The sequence below is a fragment of the Rhincodon typus genome, chromosome 32 (genome assembly GCF_021869965.1).
Source record: "Rhincodon typus isolate 14 chromosome 32, sRhiTyp1.1, whole genome shotgun sequence".
NCBI classification, from domain to species: domain Eukaryota; kingdom Metazoa; phylum Chordata; class Chondrichthyes; order Orectolobiformes; family Rhincodontidae; genus Rhincodon; species Rhincodon typus.
This window is the reverse complement of record NC_063363.1, coordinates 36,749,030-36,768,815: the sequence shown is the minus strand read 5'-3', so window position 1 is coordinate 36,768,815 and position 19,786 is coordinate 36,749,030. Positions and strand designations below refer to the sequence as shown.

General features: G+C 41.6%; 1 protein-coding gene across 1 annotated transcript in view; it reads right to left on the bottom strand.

The window, feature by feature from the left end:
- Positions 1-2,153: 2,153 nt before the first annotated feature.
- LOC109917593 (pannexin-3) overlaps positions 2,154-19,786 on the bottom strand; it is a 47,217-nt gene continuing 29,584 nt past the window's right edge. The window contains exons 3-5 of the mRNA XM_048615383.1: positions 10,892-11,109; positions 2,758-3,446; positions 2,154-2,182 (exon numbers count right to left, since the gene is read on the bottom strand). Of these exons, the coding sequence (XP_048471340.1) occupies positions 2,154-2,182; positions 2,758-3,446; positions 10,892-11,109 (936 nt within the window). The remainder of the gene's footprint in view (positions 2,183-2,757; positions 3,447-10,891; positions 11,110-19,786) is intronic.

Below are 19,786 nucleotides of genomic sequence, written 5' to 3'. Positions count from 1 at the left end.
TCTAGGTCTGTACTGGATGGAGGTTAAGATTAGAAGGTTAAGGAGGGTCTCATTGAAGCCTACAGAATATGGAGAAGCATGGAGAAGATGTTCCCACTAGTAGGATAGGCTAGGACTTAAGGACACAGCTGGAGAGTGAAGGACGACCGTTTAGAACTGAGATGACGGAGCATTTCTTCAGCTAAAAGGTGGTTAATCTGTGGACCTCACTGCTGCAGAAGGCTGTGAGACCAAGTTATTGAGTGTATTTAAGACAGAGATAGGTAAGTTCTTAATTAATAAGGAGATCAAGGGTTACAGAGAGAAGGCAGGAAAATGAGGTTGAGAAACATCAGTCATGATCAAATGGTGGAGGAGACTCGATGGGCTGAATACTGTCAATATCTTGTGATCTTATAGTCTGACCTATTGTATGGATAATGTAAATCTGAAGCAATAGTACAGATACTATATGCAGCCTTTGCAGTGGTAAAAATAGTATGTTGCCCATCCATTGGTTTAGATAATTTACATCACACATGGTACTCATGTGACTTGGAATATACATTACCCGTGGTCCAGGAAATATTCACATTATGTAAACATCGTCTTATTGTACAGATAATATACGCTCGCCAACCTGTGGGATTGGACATATAAGTTCAGCACAGGAGCAAGACACAGTGCACCTCCCATGACCAGTAATACACATTACATCTGAAACTGCATGAATTAGAGAATAGAATAAAACTTTTTTATGAGAATATTAATATGTGCCACCCAATCTGTATCATTTACAATAATTCGTTACAATCCTTTGAGCACATGTTCTGTGAATGTGCTTTAATGTTTTATTACAAATACATTTTAAGGCAAAATGTGGGGAAATTGCAGAGTCCAGTTATTGCCATTGTTGTGGTATCAGCAACTTGAGGAGCTTTGAGGGTTTCCACAAGTCCAATCTGTAGCCTCCCTTGTTTGAAATCGTCCTGGATTATAATCAAAAAGATGGCATATGAATAAACATTGTATAAATAAATACACTTAAGAGTTTCCTGTTTGTCTCAGTTAATGCCATTCCATGACATGAATTTTAATCCTCATGATGGATCTTGAAACTGTAATCGATGTTGATATTGCTGTGCAGTTTGGTGGAAATACTGCATTGCTAGAAGAGCTGAAGTTTTGATGAGATATTAAAAGAATGGCCAGGTCTGCTCTCTGAGGTGGATTAAAGATCCCAACTGTAGTAGTGTTGGAGAAGGAGCATGTAATGATCTGATCAGTTGGGGAACATCTATCTTGTAATCACTACTGTCAAAAACATGTTGGCAGGTCATTTGTTTTGAGGATTATGCTGTGTGCATATTATCTACAGTGTTTGCCTGTGAAACGCAACTCACTGCTTTTGAAAAATATCTCATTGGTTGTAAAGCATTTTGGAATTCCTTAGAGTTTGATTAAATGTTGTAAGATCGCAAACACCTACCTTTGTAATTGTGTTAACATTAATTAAATCCAGTGCATATTTATTAGGTCCAATGACGAGGCTGCAGCATTTTTTTATTTTTAAGAGAAATTGACATGCAAAGCAGTATTTTCTCACAATCTCTTTTCCATTTCAGATTTCCAGTTTTGGTAATTTTTGTATCTATCTTAATACTGAGGAAGTTAGAACAGACATTAATGCAGTGAGAACAGGCAAATTTGAATGCCGTGTGCCAATGGACGATAGCAGAGATTATTTGGAGTAGAGTGGTAGACCACAGATAGAGAGCAACATTCAAATCTGGTCATCAGCATAGGGACTTGAGTGAGTAAGTTATTTAGTTTATTGGTTAGGGTTTTTGATTAATGTAAATGATTAATCTGTTGTTCGGTGCTTTTAGTGGTTGGTGTTTCTATCAGTTGTTAAATAGCCTTAAAGCAATAACAGTTTGGGGACAGGGAACTGTTGTAAGTGAACATTTCTGCTTTAGGTGTTTCCAGCTTGCAATTAAGGTGAATTGCATGTTGGAGGTGCTTCTTCATGAAGGAGTATCTGGGAAGTTTGCTTCAGGTCTCAGTCAGATTTCATAGAGGAACAGGATCAGAATGAGATTGTTGTGACCATTAGTTTGTAGAGTAAGGGGAATTTAAATTAGAGAAAGAATGAAGAACTGCAGAAGCTGATCCTATCCAGTAGGTGCAATGTACTTGCTACCTGTGAGAGTAAAGAGAAAGATTGTTGTTTTCAAGAAGGATTTACAGATAGTTCTTAGGGCTAAAGGGATCAAAGAGAAAGTGGAAACAGGCGACTGAGTTGAATGTTCAACCACAATCATATTGAAAGGCTGAGTGGGCTTGAAGGGCTGAATGATTTACTGCTGTTCCTGCTTTCTCTGTTTCTATGTTGAAGGAGCAACTGGAATGCTGGCTAAACAGCACCCTGGAGCAGGAGATTGTCCACTAGCTTAATTTTTTAAAAAATATTCTCTTTCTGCACCACCAGTGTGCATCATTACAAGGTACACTACAGCAATTTGAAAGGCTTCTTGACAGCACCTGTGATCTCTACCCCCAAAGACCAGAAGGTAGATGAGAAATTTACAACTGTCCTGACTTGAATATTTAGAATTGGGCAGAAGATACTGGCCTACCAGTAACTTCCACATCACCTGAGTTAATTAAAAGACATCCCTGTTGCTATTATCTGATTTATTGCTGCTGTGTTATACCTTTAGGATTTAGCTTGAAATTTGAGATCATCTTATTGTAATATTGTTGTTTGTCACTTACCCTGGTGCCATTCTCGAGAACCCGGATATCCCTGATGATGCAATCCAATCTCCCCATTTTCTGTGCTTGCAGTAGTGCAGCTGCCACCTTCACATGTGTAGTTTTCCAATCCTACAAGCAGTGTCATCATATCTACCAGCGTGTAACCTTTACCCCCTGCACTCACATCCTTCACAATGCACAGCACCGCCAGACGATTAAATGACTCCAGCTGATTGATGTTTGCACGCAGGAATTGGAGAATGATGTTGAGGTCATTCAGAGCACAGCCCAGCATCTTCTTACTAACCAAGTCAAATGCAGGAAGTATCTCATATACAGCCAAAAATTGTTTGTCCCAGTAACAAAGCTGCAGCAGGGTGTAAACAATCATGGGGGCTAAGAGAAGGTAGACAGCACCATTGACTACGCTAATCATCTTGAATATAGTCACTGAAGTCAGCTTACACTGGATCACAGGTGGGATGTCAGGGTCATTGGCCAGGAGTCCTGATTTGATGGAGCAACTGAATTCATCCTGGAAAAATGCTGGGAAGTGGCAATAAACGAGGTAAAGGCAAGCGACAGAAATGAAAACCAACATAAGTAGCTGCCTCATGTAGTACATGCAGACAAAATAATGGGAGCGACTCTTGCAAGCCAGGTAACGCTGTAGAAGTGGAAACTCAAAGAACTTCTCCCTTCGAGCTCTTTCAACATGAAACAAACACAAAGAAAGTGAGTATGCAAGTAAAACAATCAATATGTTCCCAATTAATCAAGTGCTACGGGAAAGAAAGGCCTTTTGTTAATGCATAGCTGATAGTTTGCAACACATAATGGGAATGTCTGATTTTGATCTCGCACTATGATGATCATCTTACTGTCTGGTTTGGTGTGTGCTGTGTTTTAGTTGGTGTGACATGGATCCACATGATGCAATATGAGCTCAACTATTTAAAGGCTCCGTGCCCTCAGATGAAATGGAGAAGTAGGCTTGCCTTTATTGGTTGGGGAATTGAATACAAGAATTAGGATGTCATGTTGCAGCTTTATAAGACTTTAGTTAGGCCATACTTAGAGTACAGCATTCAATTTTGTTTGCCACATTACAGAAAGGACATGGGGCTTTGGAGAGGATGCGGAACAGGATGCTGCTTGATTTAGAGAATATCAGCTATAAGGAAAGACTAGAAAAACTCAAGTTGTTTTCTCTGGAGCAGTGGAGCCTGAGTAGAAATTTGATAGAAGTCTCTAAAATTATGAAATGCGTAGATAGGGTTGACAGTCAGAATCTTTTCCCCAGAGTTGAAATGTCTAATACTAGGGGCCGTGCATTTCAGGTGAGAGGGGCAAAGTTCTAAAGAGATGTGAGGGGCAAGTTTTTTACTCAGAGTGCTAGGAGTCTGGAACACGCTGCCAGGCGTAGTGGTGGAGGCAGATATGTTAGGGTTGCTTACGGGGACTTTTAGATAAGCACATGAATATGCAAGGAATGGAGGGATATGGACCAAGGGCAGCAGAAGGAATTAGTTTAATTTGGTATCATGTTCGGCTCAGTATAAAGAGCCTGTTCCCGTGCCCTACTGTTCTATGTTCTAACTTGATTTGCCTTTAACAAATCATGATGATTGTCGATTATTAGTCCACCTTCTTACAAATGACAATTAAATAGTTTCCTGCTTTATTGTCTCAAAATATTTTTGCACTGTTGTCATTCTGACCTCTTGGCTTCCAACCTCACAGCCTCGGAATTCCCGGGCTCCGACCTCACAGTCTTTGACCTCCTGGCCTTGGACCTCGCTGCCTCAGAGCTACCATCTTGGTGAGGCAATCTCCCAATGGCCCAGCATGGTGGTCTTTGGGCAGTATGTGGCAGTCTCTCAGCCTGACATGGCCTCAGCATGGACTTCCGGAATCAAGGTGATACCAGAGTGATATCCCAGCCTCATGAACCCTGAGGTGAAGCCAGGCCCAGTCTGGAGTCAAGGCCCAGTGTGGACTGGAGGCTGGATGCAAGCATGGACTAGGTCGAAAGACCGTTATTCTGAACTTTTTTTTCCATTTTATAATTTATTCCTAAAATCTGCAATGCTGGACTTTTTTTACTTCTCTAAGTTTCCAAGAACTGTAACTAAAAAAGCTGTACCTACGGATCTTTGTACCTAAGATCGTACAGTAAACAGCAACTTGTATACTTTTTACTGTACTCATTTGACAACAAAGCTAATTCTAATTCTAATTCAGATGATCTGTAGTTGTTGTGTTTAATCTCCCCTTTTATTAACAGGAGTGATACACTTGCAACCCTTATTTAGAATCATTGAGGTCTACAGCACAGAAAAAGGCCCTTCAGCCCATTGAATCAATGCTGGTCAAAAAAACATCTAACTATTGTAAACAAATTTTCCAGTACTTGGCCCATAGTATGCCTTGGCATCACAGGTGCACGTCGAAATACTTATTAAATGTTGAGGGTTTCTGCTTCTAGCACTATCTTCCAGGCAGTGAGTTTCAGATTCTCACCACATTCTTGATGAAATCTTTTTTATTCATATCCTCTGTAAACCTCCTGCCCTTTACCTTAAATCTGTGCCCTCTGGTAATTGATCCCTCCACCATTAGTAAGACTCTCCAGCACAGGCGACAACCTAGCAAATCTTCTGTGCACTCTTGACCAATTTAATCAAATCCGTCCAATAATGTGCATTCCAGTAGTGCACACAATGTTCTAGCTGTGGCCTAACCAAAATTTTATACAGTTGCAGCATAATCTCACTGCTTTTGAACTCTATGTGTTGGTTAACAAAGTCATGTAAACCATGTGCCTATTAATCACTTTATCTGCCTTTCCTGTTAGTTTAAGGGACCAGTGTACATGCACACCAAAGTTCCAGTGCTTCCCAGGGTCCTATTATCCCTTTTATTGTCCTGCCCAAGTGCAATTATCCACATTGAATTCTATTTGCCACTTTTTAAGCCTATCTGACCAACCTGTCTATATCCTTTTGCAATCTAGGGATATCCTCCTCATTATTTACCACCCCACCAATTTTTGTATCATTTTCAAACTTATTGATCAACCCTCCTACATTCAAGTCTATGCTATTTATACATGCCACAAACAGCAAGGCCCTATCACTAATCTCTGTGGACAGTAGCTTCCAGTCACAAAAACACCCCTTGACCATCCCCCTTTGCTTCCTCCTACTCAGCTGGTTCTGGATCCAATTTACCAAATTTCCTTGGATCCCATGGGCTCTTACCTTTGCTGTCAGCCTCTCATGCAGGACCTTATCAAAGCCTTGCTGAAGTCCAAGTAGACCACAACAAAAGTATTGCGTCATCTATGCACCTGGTCACCTCTTCTAAAAATTCAATCAAGTTGATCAGGCATGACCTCTGTTAACAAAATCATGCTCACTGTTCTTGATTAATCCCTGCCTTTTCAAGTGCAGATTAATTCTAACATTAGTCCTGTAGCCAAGGAACTTGAATAAATATTGCCAGACCAAGGCAGTTTCTATCTTCCTAAGTAATTTTGGATACATCCTATCTCAATTTGTAGACAAAGTTGACATTCTGTACTTTGAGCACTGCCATCATTTTAAATACTTCTTTATTTTTAACCGATGTAATTTCTCTACCTACTTATTTACTATAACATTGGTAGTATTCTCTTCTTTAGTAATGACAGACTCAAAGTACTTATTTAACCATATCCTTTTCCTCTGCAAGAAGCTCTCATTTCTATCCCTAATTGATAGGTCCTTTCTGTTGACTTCAGTTTGCTATTTATAGGTTCGTAAAGACTTTAGTGTTCCATTACCCGCTAAACTTTTCTCATGCTTTCCATTTGCTCATTTGTTTCCTTTTCTAATTGCATTTTTGCATAATTCTTGAACATATAAATTTGACATTTATCATATGCCCCCTTTTTTGTTTAATATTAATGTCACTTTCTTTAGTCATCCAGAGATATCTTGGTTTAGTTGTCCTTTCCATGTGCATAGATCACTGAAAGTTGCCACCCAGGTTGATAGCGTTGTTAAGAAGGCGTACAGTATGTTAGGTTTTATTGGTAGAGGGATTGAGTTTCGGAGCCATGAGGTCATGTTGCAGCTGTACAAAACTCTGGTGCGGCCGCACTTGGAGTATTGCGTACAGTTCTGGTCACCGCATTATAGGAAGGATGTGGAAGCATTGGACAGGGTGCAGAGGAGATTTACCAGGATGTTGCCTGGTATGGAGGGAAGGTCTTATGAGGAAAGGCTGAGGGTTTTGAGGCTGTTTTCGTTAGAGAGAAGAAGGTTAAGAGGTGACTTGATAGAGACATACAAGATGATCAGAGGATTAGATAGGGTGGACAGTGGGAGCCTTTTTCCTCGGATGGTGATGGCTAGCACGAGGGGACATAGCTTTAAATTGAGGGGTGATAGATATAAGACAGATGTCAGAGGTGGGTTCTTTACTCAGAGAGTAGTAAGGGCGTGGAATGCCCTGCCTGCAAAAATAGTAGACTCGCCCACTTTAAGGGCATTTAAATGGTCATTGGATAAACATATGGATGATAATGGAATAGTTTAGGTTAGATGGGCTTCAGATTGGTTTCACAGGTCGGCGCAACATCGAGGGCCGAAGGGCCTGTACTGCGCTGTAATGTTCTATGTTCTATGTTCTTTCTTTCCTCCTCATTGGCAGCATATCTGACTTGCTGAACGTTGGAAGTGGCAAACTTAGCAGTGTACTGGTACAGGCCTGAAGAAATCATGCTCCAGCTGACATGTCCTGCAAGACTGCTTACTTCCAGCTAACTTCAGCACAAAATGTAATATTATCACCATAATCATGTACATTTCAACGTTTATAAAGCTCCAAGTTTAGAAACATGCATCACCAGTGGATATGTTACACAGTACTAGATAGTAAGTTGTTCCATTTAGGGACAGACAAAGAAAGATGATAGGAAAAGCAAATATACAATTGCAATACACTAAATGCACAAAGTGCAGTGAACATGATTGGTGAGCTACAGACACAAATAGCCAGTTAGGAATATGAAGCAATGCCAATAATGGAAGTGTGGCTTAAAAGTATTAAATACAGAAGAATATAAAATGTTCAGAAAAGAGAGAAGAAAGAAAGGAAGATATAATGGCAGTACGGATTAGGAAAGACTAGGAAAGAACAATGTCTTTGATAGGGTGGGGACAGAATCCATCTTTTAGCGTTGAAAAGCAAAAAGAGGGTGATGATACTACTTGGGTATTCCACTGGGCTTCCAGTGAGAGATAAAGGAGTAAATCTGCAGAATATAGAAAGTGTATAGAATATAAATAAAGAATATAAACATATTAAATATGAGAATGTAGAAAGCATGGTTAGTAAATTTACAAATAACACCAAGATTGGTGGTATAGTGGACAGTGAAGAAGATCTTAATCAATTGGGTCAATGGACTGAAGAGTGGCAAATGGAGTTTAGTTTAGATAATTGCAAGATATGGCATTTCGGTAAAACAAATAAAGGAAAAACTCAAACAATCAAAAGTAGGGCTTTGGGCAGTGTTGTGGAAAAGAGAGCCCTGGCAGTTCAGATACTTAATTCTTTGAAGTTTGCATCACAAATGGATACAGTGATTAAGAAGGTATTTAGTATGCTTGTCTTCATTGCTCAGTCCTTTGAGTATAGGAATTGGGACGTTATGTTGAGGTTGTACAGGTCATTGGTAAGGCCTCTTCTGTCCCTGTTAGGAAGGATATTATTAAGCTGGAGAGGGATCAGGAGAGATTCATAGGATGTTGCTGGAAATGGAGGGTTTCAGTTACAAGGAGAGGTTTGGGATTATGGTCGGCACGGACTGGTTGGACCAAAGAGTCTGTTTCTGTGTTATAAAAAACTCTACAGTGGTGATATTAGGGTACTTTGACACTTGCCAGTCAATTCTTACGTAATTAACATATGAGGATCTGTGTTCCTGGCCCAATTATAAAGAAGATTGTGTTGGATCTGGTGCTGGTAAATGAATTGGGCACGAGTGTCCATGTCAATACCTGTGGGAACACTTGGGCAAGAGTTTATTTTCATTCTTTCTTGGGATTGAGCAACGATGATGAGGCCACATTTATTGTCTATCCAGTGCAGAAGGTCTACAGGGTAGTGTCCTATGCCGAAACATCTTTAGCTACTTCAACGTCTCCATCATAAGGTCAGAGTTGGGGATGTTCTGTGATGATTACACAATGATCTGCACCATTCGCCACTCCTCAGACACTAAAAAGGTCTGTATCCATATGCAACAAAACTTGGTGAACATTATGGTTTGGGCTGATAAGTGGCAAATAACATGCACATTTTTTCTGAAGAAGGGTCTAGGCCCAAAACGTCAGCTTTCCTGCTCCTCTGATGCTGCTTGGCCTACTGTGTTCATCCAGCTCTACACTTTGTTATCTAACATGCACACAAGTGTCAGGTTATCTCCAATTGGGCAGAATCTAACCATTTTAAACTTTTCAAGACATTCAATTGCATTACCATCTCTGAATTCCTGACTATTACCATCCTGGCAGCTACCAGAAATGAACTGGAACAGGTATTTACAGATTGTATCTAGAAGAGTTAATCAAAGGCTGGTAGTTCTGCAGTGATTAACTCCCTTTCTAACTCTTCAAAGCCTATCCACCATTTACAACGACCAAGTCAGGAGTGTGATGAAATATTCTCTACTTGACCTGGATGAATGAAGTTCTAACAACAGTCAAGAAGCTTGACACCATCCAAGGCAATGCATATGGCTTAACTGGCAGGGCCAAAAGAGGTAGCATTGGGCCTTTTCCACGAGCTTGCATGAGGGTGCTGACATGTCTGGAAAATAAGGCTTCAGTCCTGTTGGAATGTACTTCGAGTCCGTAGCCTGTGTACTAGCTATTATCTTAAGCTATTTATGAAATCAAATGACATGATTTGAATTATATGTAAATATAGTCTTTTATAAGTAAGAAATGTCGTGGGTTTGTTTGTACTCCATATGCAAAGACTGTACAGAATCAAACTGCTCTAGTGACTGTGTATGTATATAAGGATTTTTTTTAATGAAGAAAGTATATTTTTGAAATAAAAACATGTTTCCCAATTTGTTGGCTCCTTTGCCACCTGCCACAGATCTGCTCTAGCAACAATGTCCTTTAGGACTTGCCCAGTCAGTGGTGGTGCTGCTGAGGCATCCTTGGTGATAGACATTGAAATTCCCCACCTGGAGTATATTCTGTACTCTTGCTGTCCTTTGTGCTGATTTCAGTTGGTGTTCAATGTCAAGGAATACCAATTAATCAGTTGAGTAGAGTGGAAGGTAGTAATCAATTGTAGATGTCCTTGCCCATATTTGACCTGATACTATGAGACTTTATTGTATCCAGAGTCAATGTTGAGAATTACCAGAGCACTATTCTACTGATTGCACATCACTATCTTTTGCAGTGAGTTTATTATCTGCATTGTTGAACATTTCAATCTTAATTTACTCACATATCTTTCACCTTGCGCTCTTCATAAATTTAAGACATTAAATATTCTGCTGCCTATATTCCAACTCGCATCAGATTTCATTCATCTCTATTTCTGTGCTTAGTGGCCTACATTGGCTTCCAGTCTGGCAATGTATCATTTTCAAACTTTATTTCAAAGTTTTTCTTCGTTTCAAACCTCTCCTTGATCTTGCCAGTCTGCAAACTCCTTCAGCTGTACAACCCACCAAGATAGTTCCATTCCTCCAATCCTGGCTTGCTGCACATGCCTGATTTCCATACTTGACTATTGGCATTTGTGCCTTCAACTGTCTGACCCCTAAGCTCCTCCTAAACCTCTGACTCCTTTTCTCCTTTTTTTAAAATATAGGATGTTTGTTTAAACTTATGTCTTTAGCCAAGCTTTTGGTCATCTGCCTGAATATCTCTGTTCTCAGTGCCAAATTTTGTTTCATTAAGCACCTTGGGACATTTTACTGTGGTAAAGGCACTAGTATAAAAATCTTATTCACCCCTTTTTCTATTCAATGATCAGTCCCTTCCTATTTATTCTGCGGGGTTTCACTCATCCTGAAAATCCTTGTTATATCATTTTCCATATCAAAGATCACAGGTTTGTACAGGTTTTCTACCTGTCTAATTCTTCTTGGATCAAACGCTTGGCATTGGAGCTATTCTCATGTTTCTTTACAATCAATTGAGCCACTTTGATGGATCGATTGTAGGCTTTGTCCAACTCATCAATAATGAAAAGTAGGTCAGCGATGAGGGTTGGAGTAACAAACACTTTCCAGATCAAAGCAGGAAGGTACATGATCATACCAATCACCAGCAGAGAGTACGGGAACACCTGTAACAATAAGAGAATGCTAGTCACACTGTTCACCAATGGAGAATACATTATACGAATTCTGAGAGGAAAATTCTAATCAAGTATACAAAACTAATAGCATTTGATATCTGCAAAACTGTCTTTTGAAGCCTAGAATCATAGAATGGTTTGAGCAGAGGAGGCCATTCAGTGTGTTGAATCCATGCTGGCTGTCAGCAAGAACAATTTATCTGATCTTGTTCTCCCACCGTTCACTTTTTTTTCCTATCTTCTATCAACATCTCGTTTGAAAGCTGTAATTGATATGCTTGGATCACACCCATGGAGACCCTGCGCTGTAACCATTCACTGTGAAAAAAGGCTTTTCCTCATGTCATCATTGGTTCTTTTGAGATTTGTTTTAAGTTAGTGACCTCTGGTTCTCAATCCTTCCAGGGGGTAGGGGTGGGGGGATCAGTTACTTTCTATCTACAGAGCTGAGATTCTTGTGATTTTGAACTCTTATCGTACCTCTAGTTTAAGCAGAACAGTATCAGTGAATAATTGAAATTGTTTATCTTTGAAGTCATTCTTATAAACCTTTTCTGCACCCTCTATAAGACCTTTGTATGCATCATAAAATGCAGTGTTCGAATTGGACAATGATCTAATTGAAGTTGAACCATGATTTATAATTTATGAACTTTGTTCTGTAAATGCACCTCTTCTGAAAGTTGATCCTCTTGGCCTGCAAGTTTCTCCAGAACAAGATTAAGCAATACATCTTGGAAATTCATTGGTCAAGAAACTTTTCCTGAAAGCATAAACATTTCTTCTTTTCTGTCTTTTACACTATTATTATCCAAGCCTGTATTAGGATAATTACAACTGTAGTTCTTATATCTTTCTGCAACTTCCCTTCAAACTTGATCCTCTGCAGCTCTGTGACATTCTTCTTATCTCTTAGGCAACAGTTCAAGAAGGTGCTCTCCCGCCAATGCCTCAAAGGCCATTAGGGATGGTCAATAAACACTGACTTTGCTAGCAACTCCCACGTTCCATGAACAAAATTTAAAAATGTGGTGGTGAGCCACAATCTTGACCCACTGCAGCCAATGCAGTGTACAGCCACAATGATTTTTGGGAGTTTGACTCAGATTTTGGTCTTGCCAAGGCAATGTGCTGTGTTATTACTCTAATGAGAACCATATGCTGAAAACCAAGCCCCACAATTCTACAAGGCATCATAAATGTGAAATATATGTGAAGGATGGCTATTGTCTGACTGAGAGCATGAAAAGATAACTCATGCCAGGTTTCATCAACAAACAAGAAAACAAACTTATAAACTCTTCCCTTCTTATGTGGTGACATGAATTACTGATTATTGATACACAAACTTAAACTATACTCCCTTTAAACCCAAATACACACATTTATTCAAAATTAAGATGAACAAGACAGTTGAGACAAACCATTTTGTAGGAATAGTAAGAACTGCCAATGCCGGAGTCTGCGATAACAAGGTGTAGAGCTGGATGAACACAGCAGGCCAGGCAGCATCAGAGAAGCAGGAAAGCTGATGTTGCAGGCCAGGACCCTTCTTCAGAAACGGGGGTGGGTAAAGAGGCGTTGAAATAAATAGAGAGGGAAGCGGTGATAGCAGGAGGATAGTGAAGCGGACGGGTGGGAGAGAAGACGGACAGGTCAAGGAGGCAGGGATAAAGCTAGTAAAGGTGAGTGTAGGTAGCAAGTGGGGATGGGGATTGGTCAGTGAGGTGGGAGGGGCGGATAGGTGGGAGAGAAGACGGACAAGTCAAGGAGGCGGGAATGAGACGGGGATGCTGGTCTTGGGATGAGGTTGGAGGTGGGGAGATTTTGAAGCTAGTGCAGTCCACATTGGGACCATTGGGTTGTAGGCTTCCAAGGTGGAACATGAGGTGTTGTTCCTCCAGTTTCTGGGTGCCATCGTTATGACACTGGAGGAGGCCCAGGATGCATATCATCCAGGGAGTGGGAGGGGGAGTTGAAATGGTTCGCAACTGGCTGGTGTAGTCGTCTGTCATGAACCGAGTGTAGGTGCTCCACAAAGCGATCCCCAAGCCTCCGCTTTGTCTCCCTGATGTAGAGGAGGCCACATCGGGAACAGCGGATACAGTATACCACATTAGCGGATGTGCAGGTGAACATCTGTTTAATGTGGAAGGTTGTTTTGGGGCCTGGGATGGGGGTGAGGGGGGAGGTGTAGGGGAAGGTGTAGCACTTCCTGCGGTTGCAGGGAAAGGTGCCAAGGGTGGTGGGGCTAGTGGGGAGTGCGGAGTGGACTCCCACAATCCACTCCCTCCAGCTCCACGCCATTTTGCTCCACACTCCCCCCGGCACCTTTCCCTGCAACCACAGGAAGTGCTACACCTTCTCCTACACCTACCCCCTCACCCCCGTCCCAGGCCCCAAAACAACCTTCCACATTAAACAGATGTTCACCTGCACATCCGCTAATGTGGTCTATTGTATCTGCTGTTCCCGATGTGGCCTCCTCTACATTAGGGAGACCAAGCGGAGGCTTGGGGACCGCTTTGCGGAGCACCTACACTCGGTTCGCGACAAACGACAACACGTCCCAGTCGCGAACCACTTCAACTCTCCCTCCCACTCCCTGGACGACATTCCGTCCTGGGCCTCCTCAACTGTCACAACGATGCCACCCGGAAACTGGAGGAACAGCTCCTCATGTTCCACCTTGGAAGCCTACAATCCAATGGTCTCAATGTGGACTGCACTAGCTTCAAAATCTCCCCACCCCCGACCTCATCCCAAGACCAGTCCTCCCTCTCATCCCTGTCTCCTTGACCTGTCCATCTTCTCTCCCACCTATCCGCTCCTCCCTCCTCACTGACCAATTCCCACCACTGCCTACCTACACTCACCTTTACTAGCTTCATCCCTGCATCTTTGACCTGTCAATCTTCTCTCCCACCTATCCGCTCCACTATTTACCTGCTGTCACCACCCCTCCCTTTCTATTTATTTCAGAGCCCCCTTCCCCTTCCCCATTTCTGAAGCAGTGTCCCGACCCGAACCGTCAGCTCTCCTGCTCCTCTGATGCTGTCTGGCCTGCTGTATTCCTCCAGCTCCATGCCATTTTGTAGGAATATGTTGGTGGAAAATATAGGCATAAAGAAATAACATCTATGGTCAAGAATCAAAACTACAAGAAGAAATTAGTTACTTTCTTACAGTTCTTTTGATTTTGCTGATGGTGTCACACTTTTCGTAACTGTGGAAATCCTTAATTTGGTACCTGGTCAGTTATTTCATTCAGAGGAAAGAGAGATACCTGGATTGCATCTAGGTTTCTGAGAGGTCTAAGAGCCAAATTGTTATCTGTACAAACATCTGTTTAGCACCAATCAAAAACTGTTACAGGCATAGTTTCCTCATTCCCTCCTCAGGAAAGTCCCACCATCCCAGGATTCAGACTGGTGAACCTCCATTGCACTTCCTGTATGGAACATATAGGCTTCCTTAGGCAAGGGGATCAGAGCCACACCAATACTCCATATGTGATTTCACCACTATTCTATAATACTGAAGCACTGGTTCTTTACTCCTGTACTCAATTCCTCTGGTGATAAAGATTAACATCCATTTTCCTTCCTTTGTTTGCTGCACCTGTATGTTTGCTTTCAGTGACTTTCGAATAAGGCACCTAGGAATGCTTGGACATCAACATTTTCCAGTCTCTCAACATTGAAGAAATACTCTGCACTGTCATTTCTCTTATAAAATGGATAACCTCAATTATCTACATCGTATTCCATCTGTCATATTCACACACACTTACTCAGCCTGTCTAAATCCCCTTAATGCCTCTTTGCATCCTCTCACAGCTCACATTCTGATCAGTTTTTATATCATAAATTAATTTGGAAATATTATAATTATCCCCCATATCCAAAATGTTGATATAATATGTGAACAGCTGGGGCCCAAGAACCCATGTGATAACCCAATGGCCACTGCCTGCCAGCCTGAGAATGTCCCGTTTATTCCTACTCTCGGTTTCTGCCTATCAACCAATCCTCAATCCATGCTAATATATTACTCCAATTCCATGCACTTCAAATTTGCTGACTATCCTTATGTGTTGGACTTCTGCTAAAGCCTTTGAAAATCGAAATACACCATATCCACTTGTTCCTTTTATCAACATTGTTAGTAACAGTTTCGAAAAAACTGCATCAGGTTTTTCAGAGATGATTTGCTCTCTATAAATTTATGTCAACTCTGTCTAATGTTACGAAGGGGGAATGGCTGAACCCCTCTGATAATTAACCAAAACACAAACCCCAATCTGCTATGATGGGAGTACAGGTTCCATTCTAATAATTATCCCCAAACACCCAGAAAAGCATGCCTTTTCTCCTCATAACCTGTTAAAACAGTGGTTAAAAGAAAGAAAATCTCTGATCTCCACTTTACAAATAACAAGAAACAATTTATTTGTTTAACCCTAACAATGAACAAATTAACAGAATTACTAACAAACCGAATAATTCCCCCCTTGACTACTAACTACTCCCTAACTGGTCTAAATTCTACTGGAATGCTGTTTAAATAAAGACAAGTCCCACTAAAATAAATCCAATTAATAAGAAGCAATAAATTATAACTTAATCTCTCCAAGTTCGCACAGACTGTCTTCTGGAATATTCTGTTGTCTCTGGTCTCTTCACAAATCCTTTCTTCTGTTAATTCTGCGATCAGGGATGTTTTATCTCTATAATTTCTTCAATGAGGGTTTTGAGCTAAAATACTGTGGGACCTTTGATTAATTAGATAGGCTTTGTCTAAAAACTGAATGGTGCTAACTCTGAGATAGCAAGAACTACAGATGCTGAAGTCAGAGATAACAAAGTGTGGAGCTGGAGGAACACAGGAGGCTAGGCAGCATCAGAGGAACAGGAAAGCTGACGTTTCGGGTCGGGATCCTTCTTCAGAAGCTTTCGTGTTCCTCTGATGCTGCCTGGCCTGCTGTGTTCCTCCAACTCCACACTGTGTTATTAGTGCTAACTCTCTGGCAGGTGGCAGATGGCTCTCTCTTTCAGATGACAGTTGGCTCTCCCTGATTGCCCTCGTCTTATATACCCATAATGACAGAATCAAATTCTTATGATATGATTCGTTTCAGGTTGTCAACACCATTAGATTTAAATTCAATTGATTTTGAATTGCTGAGTTTGGTTTTAAATTAATTGGCCAAATTCAAACTCATTATCACAACACCAAAACAAGACTGCTGTTTTGCCTGCCACCTGTAAGACTTTCATAGAATCCCTACAGAGTAGAAACAGGCCCTTTGGCCCAACAAGTCCACACCGATCCTCAGAACATCCCACCCAGACCCATCCACTTATAATCCACCTAATCTTCACATCCCTGAACACTATGGGCAATTGAGTATGACCAATCCACCTAACCTGCACATCTTTGGACTGTGGGAGGAAACCAGAGCACCCGGAGGAAACCCACACAGACAAGGGGAGAATGTGCAAACTCCACACAGACAGACACCCGAGGATGGAATCAAACCCAGGACCCTAGCGCTGTGAGGCAGCATTGCTAACCACTGAGTCACTGTGCTGCCCGCTTTGTTTGATACACTTGTTTCACTTTTGCGGCTGTCTGTACTGGGAACTTCAGCTGCTGCTCACAGACATTTCTAAGTACAGACAAAGCACAAATCTCTTAAAGGAACCACACATTTTAGCATCCTGCCTTCCTATTCACAATTACTCTACCCAACTTCATAACACTAATCAAACACTTATTTTCTAAATATCCAGTAATCACATTCTTTATAATAGTTTCTCGTGTTTTTCTTACTACTGACATCAGGCTAACAGGTCTGTCATTCACTGTTTTCTTTCTCCCTCCATTCTTAAACACCAGGGTGACATTTGCAACTTTTGAATCTACAGGCACTATTATAGAATTAATGGAATTTTGGAGGATGGTCGCTAATGATTTAGATTTAAATTTTTTTGTCCCGTATATTCGAGTAGAGGAATACAGTGAAAAGTGTACAAAGTTATCATTCTCTGGTGTCATCTTAGTATACAAAAGGCAGGATTAAAAACAGAAGTAGAAATAAAAGAAACAACCAAAAGAAAACATTCAGATCACTCCCTGCCTCTGCCATGAGTCTTCGCCACCAGCAAAACAAAGCCACAAAGTCCATCCCTCAGTCTGCAAACATTCAGGTGCCCCGATTCCCCGCACGCTGATGCAGCAGGAATGCCTCTGCCTTAAAGTATCCAGGCCCAGCCTTGGCCTGGAGCTGCAATGCCGCTGGAACCATGTTACCTTGCTGAACACTATCTTGCCTCCACCAACACCACCCCCACTATAAGGCTGCTGAAGCTGCTGGGTCCCGAACAGGGCTCAAATTCAAGTCTGTGCCTACCATGCCGAAGCAGTTCTGGTTTACGTTGCTGCTGCTGCCACCCCCCAGGTCCTCCATTTCAGAAAAGAAACTGGCCCTGCCGCTTCCAACGGTCTGGGAAGGGGACTGTACCTTCTGCTGCCAACACTTTGGGAAAGAACTACTCTCACTGCGATTCATGATCTCATCCATTATCTCTGTAGAGCATCTCTTTCAAAATGAGGATGGAAGCCATCATTTCCTGGGGATTTATTAATTTCCAGCCCCAATAATGAGTTCAATACTTCGTTCTTGTTACTAATTTCTTCCAGTTCAATAGTCTCATTAGACCCTTGGATGTTAATTATTTCAGTGAACCTTTTTGAGCCTTCCTCTATGAAGACAGACAAAAAAATACATATCTATTTCTGTGCGAATTCTTTGTATCCTATTATAAATTACATAGAATTTTCAATATAAAATGTAGAAATTTATATCTATATGGTCATTTTTACAGACATTTTAAATTTTCTGACCATAGATATATTTTAAAAATATAAAACACAAACATTGGTCCATTATATGAAGATGCTGGCTGGTCCTAGAGAATAAGGAAATAGCAAAGAAACATAACCACGTATTTTGTGTCTGTCTCACAGGGGAAGATACTAGAAATCTCAGAGGAACATTAGAGAACCAAAAGACTACTGAGAATAAGGAACTGAAAGATATTAATATTAGTAAAAACAGTAGTATTGGAGAAATTAAGCATTGAGAGACCGTAAGACAGGTATTGTGGTCAGTTTTGGTCCCCTTATTTGAGGAGGAATGTAGTTGCATTGGAGGCAATTCAGTGGAAGTTCACTAGATTGATTTTGATTTTATTTTAGGTGTACTCAAGTACAGGAGTACAGTGAAAAGTGTACAGTGTCGCCACGCAAGGCTCCATCTTAGATACAAGTATCTAGGTACAGAATCCTAAGAATAAGGTAGAAAGAAAGAGCAAAATTAAACATTGCAGTAATTATAGGACAGTGACACCTTCTTAGTTTAAGTAGAAAATAAATAAAGCTGAAAGTTCAAACATTACAGTTTTCTTAAGTGCTTAGCCATAGTGAGACTGAACTTCGAGGAATCACCTCCAGACTGGAAGTCAATGCTGAGGTCATGCCGGGTTGAGAGACCCCCATGTACAGCCAAAAGACCACCATGCCAGGCCGAGAGACGGCCATGCTGGGCCACTGAGAGATCGCCACGCCAGGCCAAAAGACCGTCACACTGAGCAGAAAGATCGCCATACCACCTTGCTGGACTGGGATGCTGCCTCGCCAGGCCAAGATGCCGCAAACTGGAGGAACAATACCTGATATTTTGCCTTGGGAACTTACAGCCCAATAGCCTCAACACTGACTTCACCAGCTTCAAAATCCGTCCAGCCCCAGCCTTATCCCATGTCCAGCCCTCCCCCTCTTCCTCACCTCCCTGTCCTGACCTAACCTGTCCATCTTCCTACTCACCTATCCGCTCCACACTTCCCATGGACCAATCACAATAATCCACCTATCACCATCTCTCCTACCCTTCCCCCAGCCCCCACCCCCCTCCCTTTATTTATTTATGGGCTCTCCTCCCCTCCTCAGCCCTGACGAAGGATTTCAGACCAAAGCAATGATTTCCTGCTCCTCTAATGCTGTCTGACCTGCCATGCTTTTCCAGCCTCACACCTATAGAGTCTGGCTTCCAGCATCTGCAGTCCTTATTGTTTCCAAGCTGCCTAACCCGTACATCTTTGGACTGTGGGAGGAAACCAGACCACACAGAGGAAATCCATGCAGACATGGAGAGAATGTACAAACCCAACGCAGACAGTCGCCTGAGGATGGAATTAAACCCGGGTCCATGGTGCTGTGAGGCAGTAGTGCTAACCACTGAGCCACTGTGCTACTATCTCAAATCTCATAAACTCCTTTGTTCCAAGGACACCACCATCTATTCATTGCATTCTTTAGGTATAAGTGTGCATTAGGTGAAACTAGAACCTTACCAACGAAACTTATCCAGCTTACAAGGGCAGAAAGCACACTGGTGAGTTTCCTGCTGCCTGTCCAGTTTAAAATGCTTATCGCCTTGGGCACTACTCTGAAGAGCTCTGAAGTTGACTGAGAATTGTACCTCAGTAACAGAGCCAGCCCTTCAGGTTCTATCAACAAAACAGACTATAATGTCAATTCTTATTAGTACCCAGAATAGTACAGACAAGGATCTTGGGACAGGAACCATCCCCATTCACAC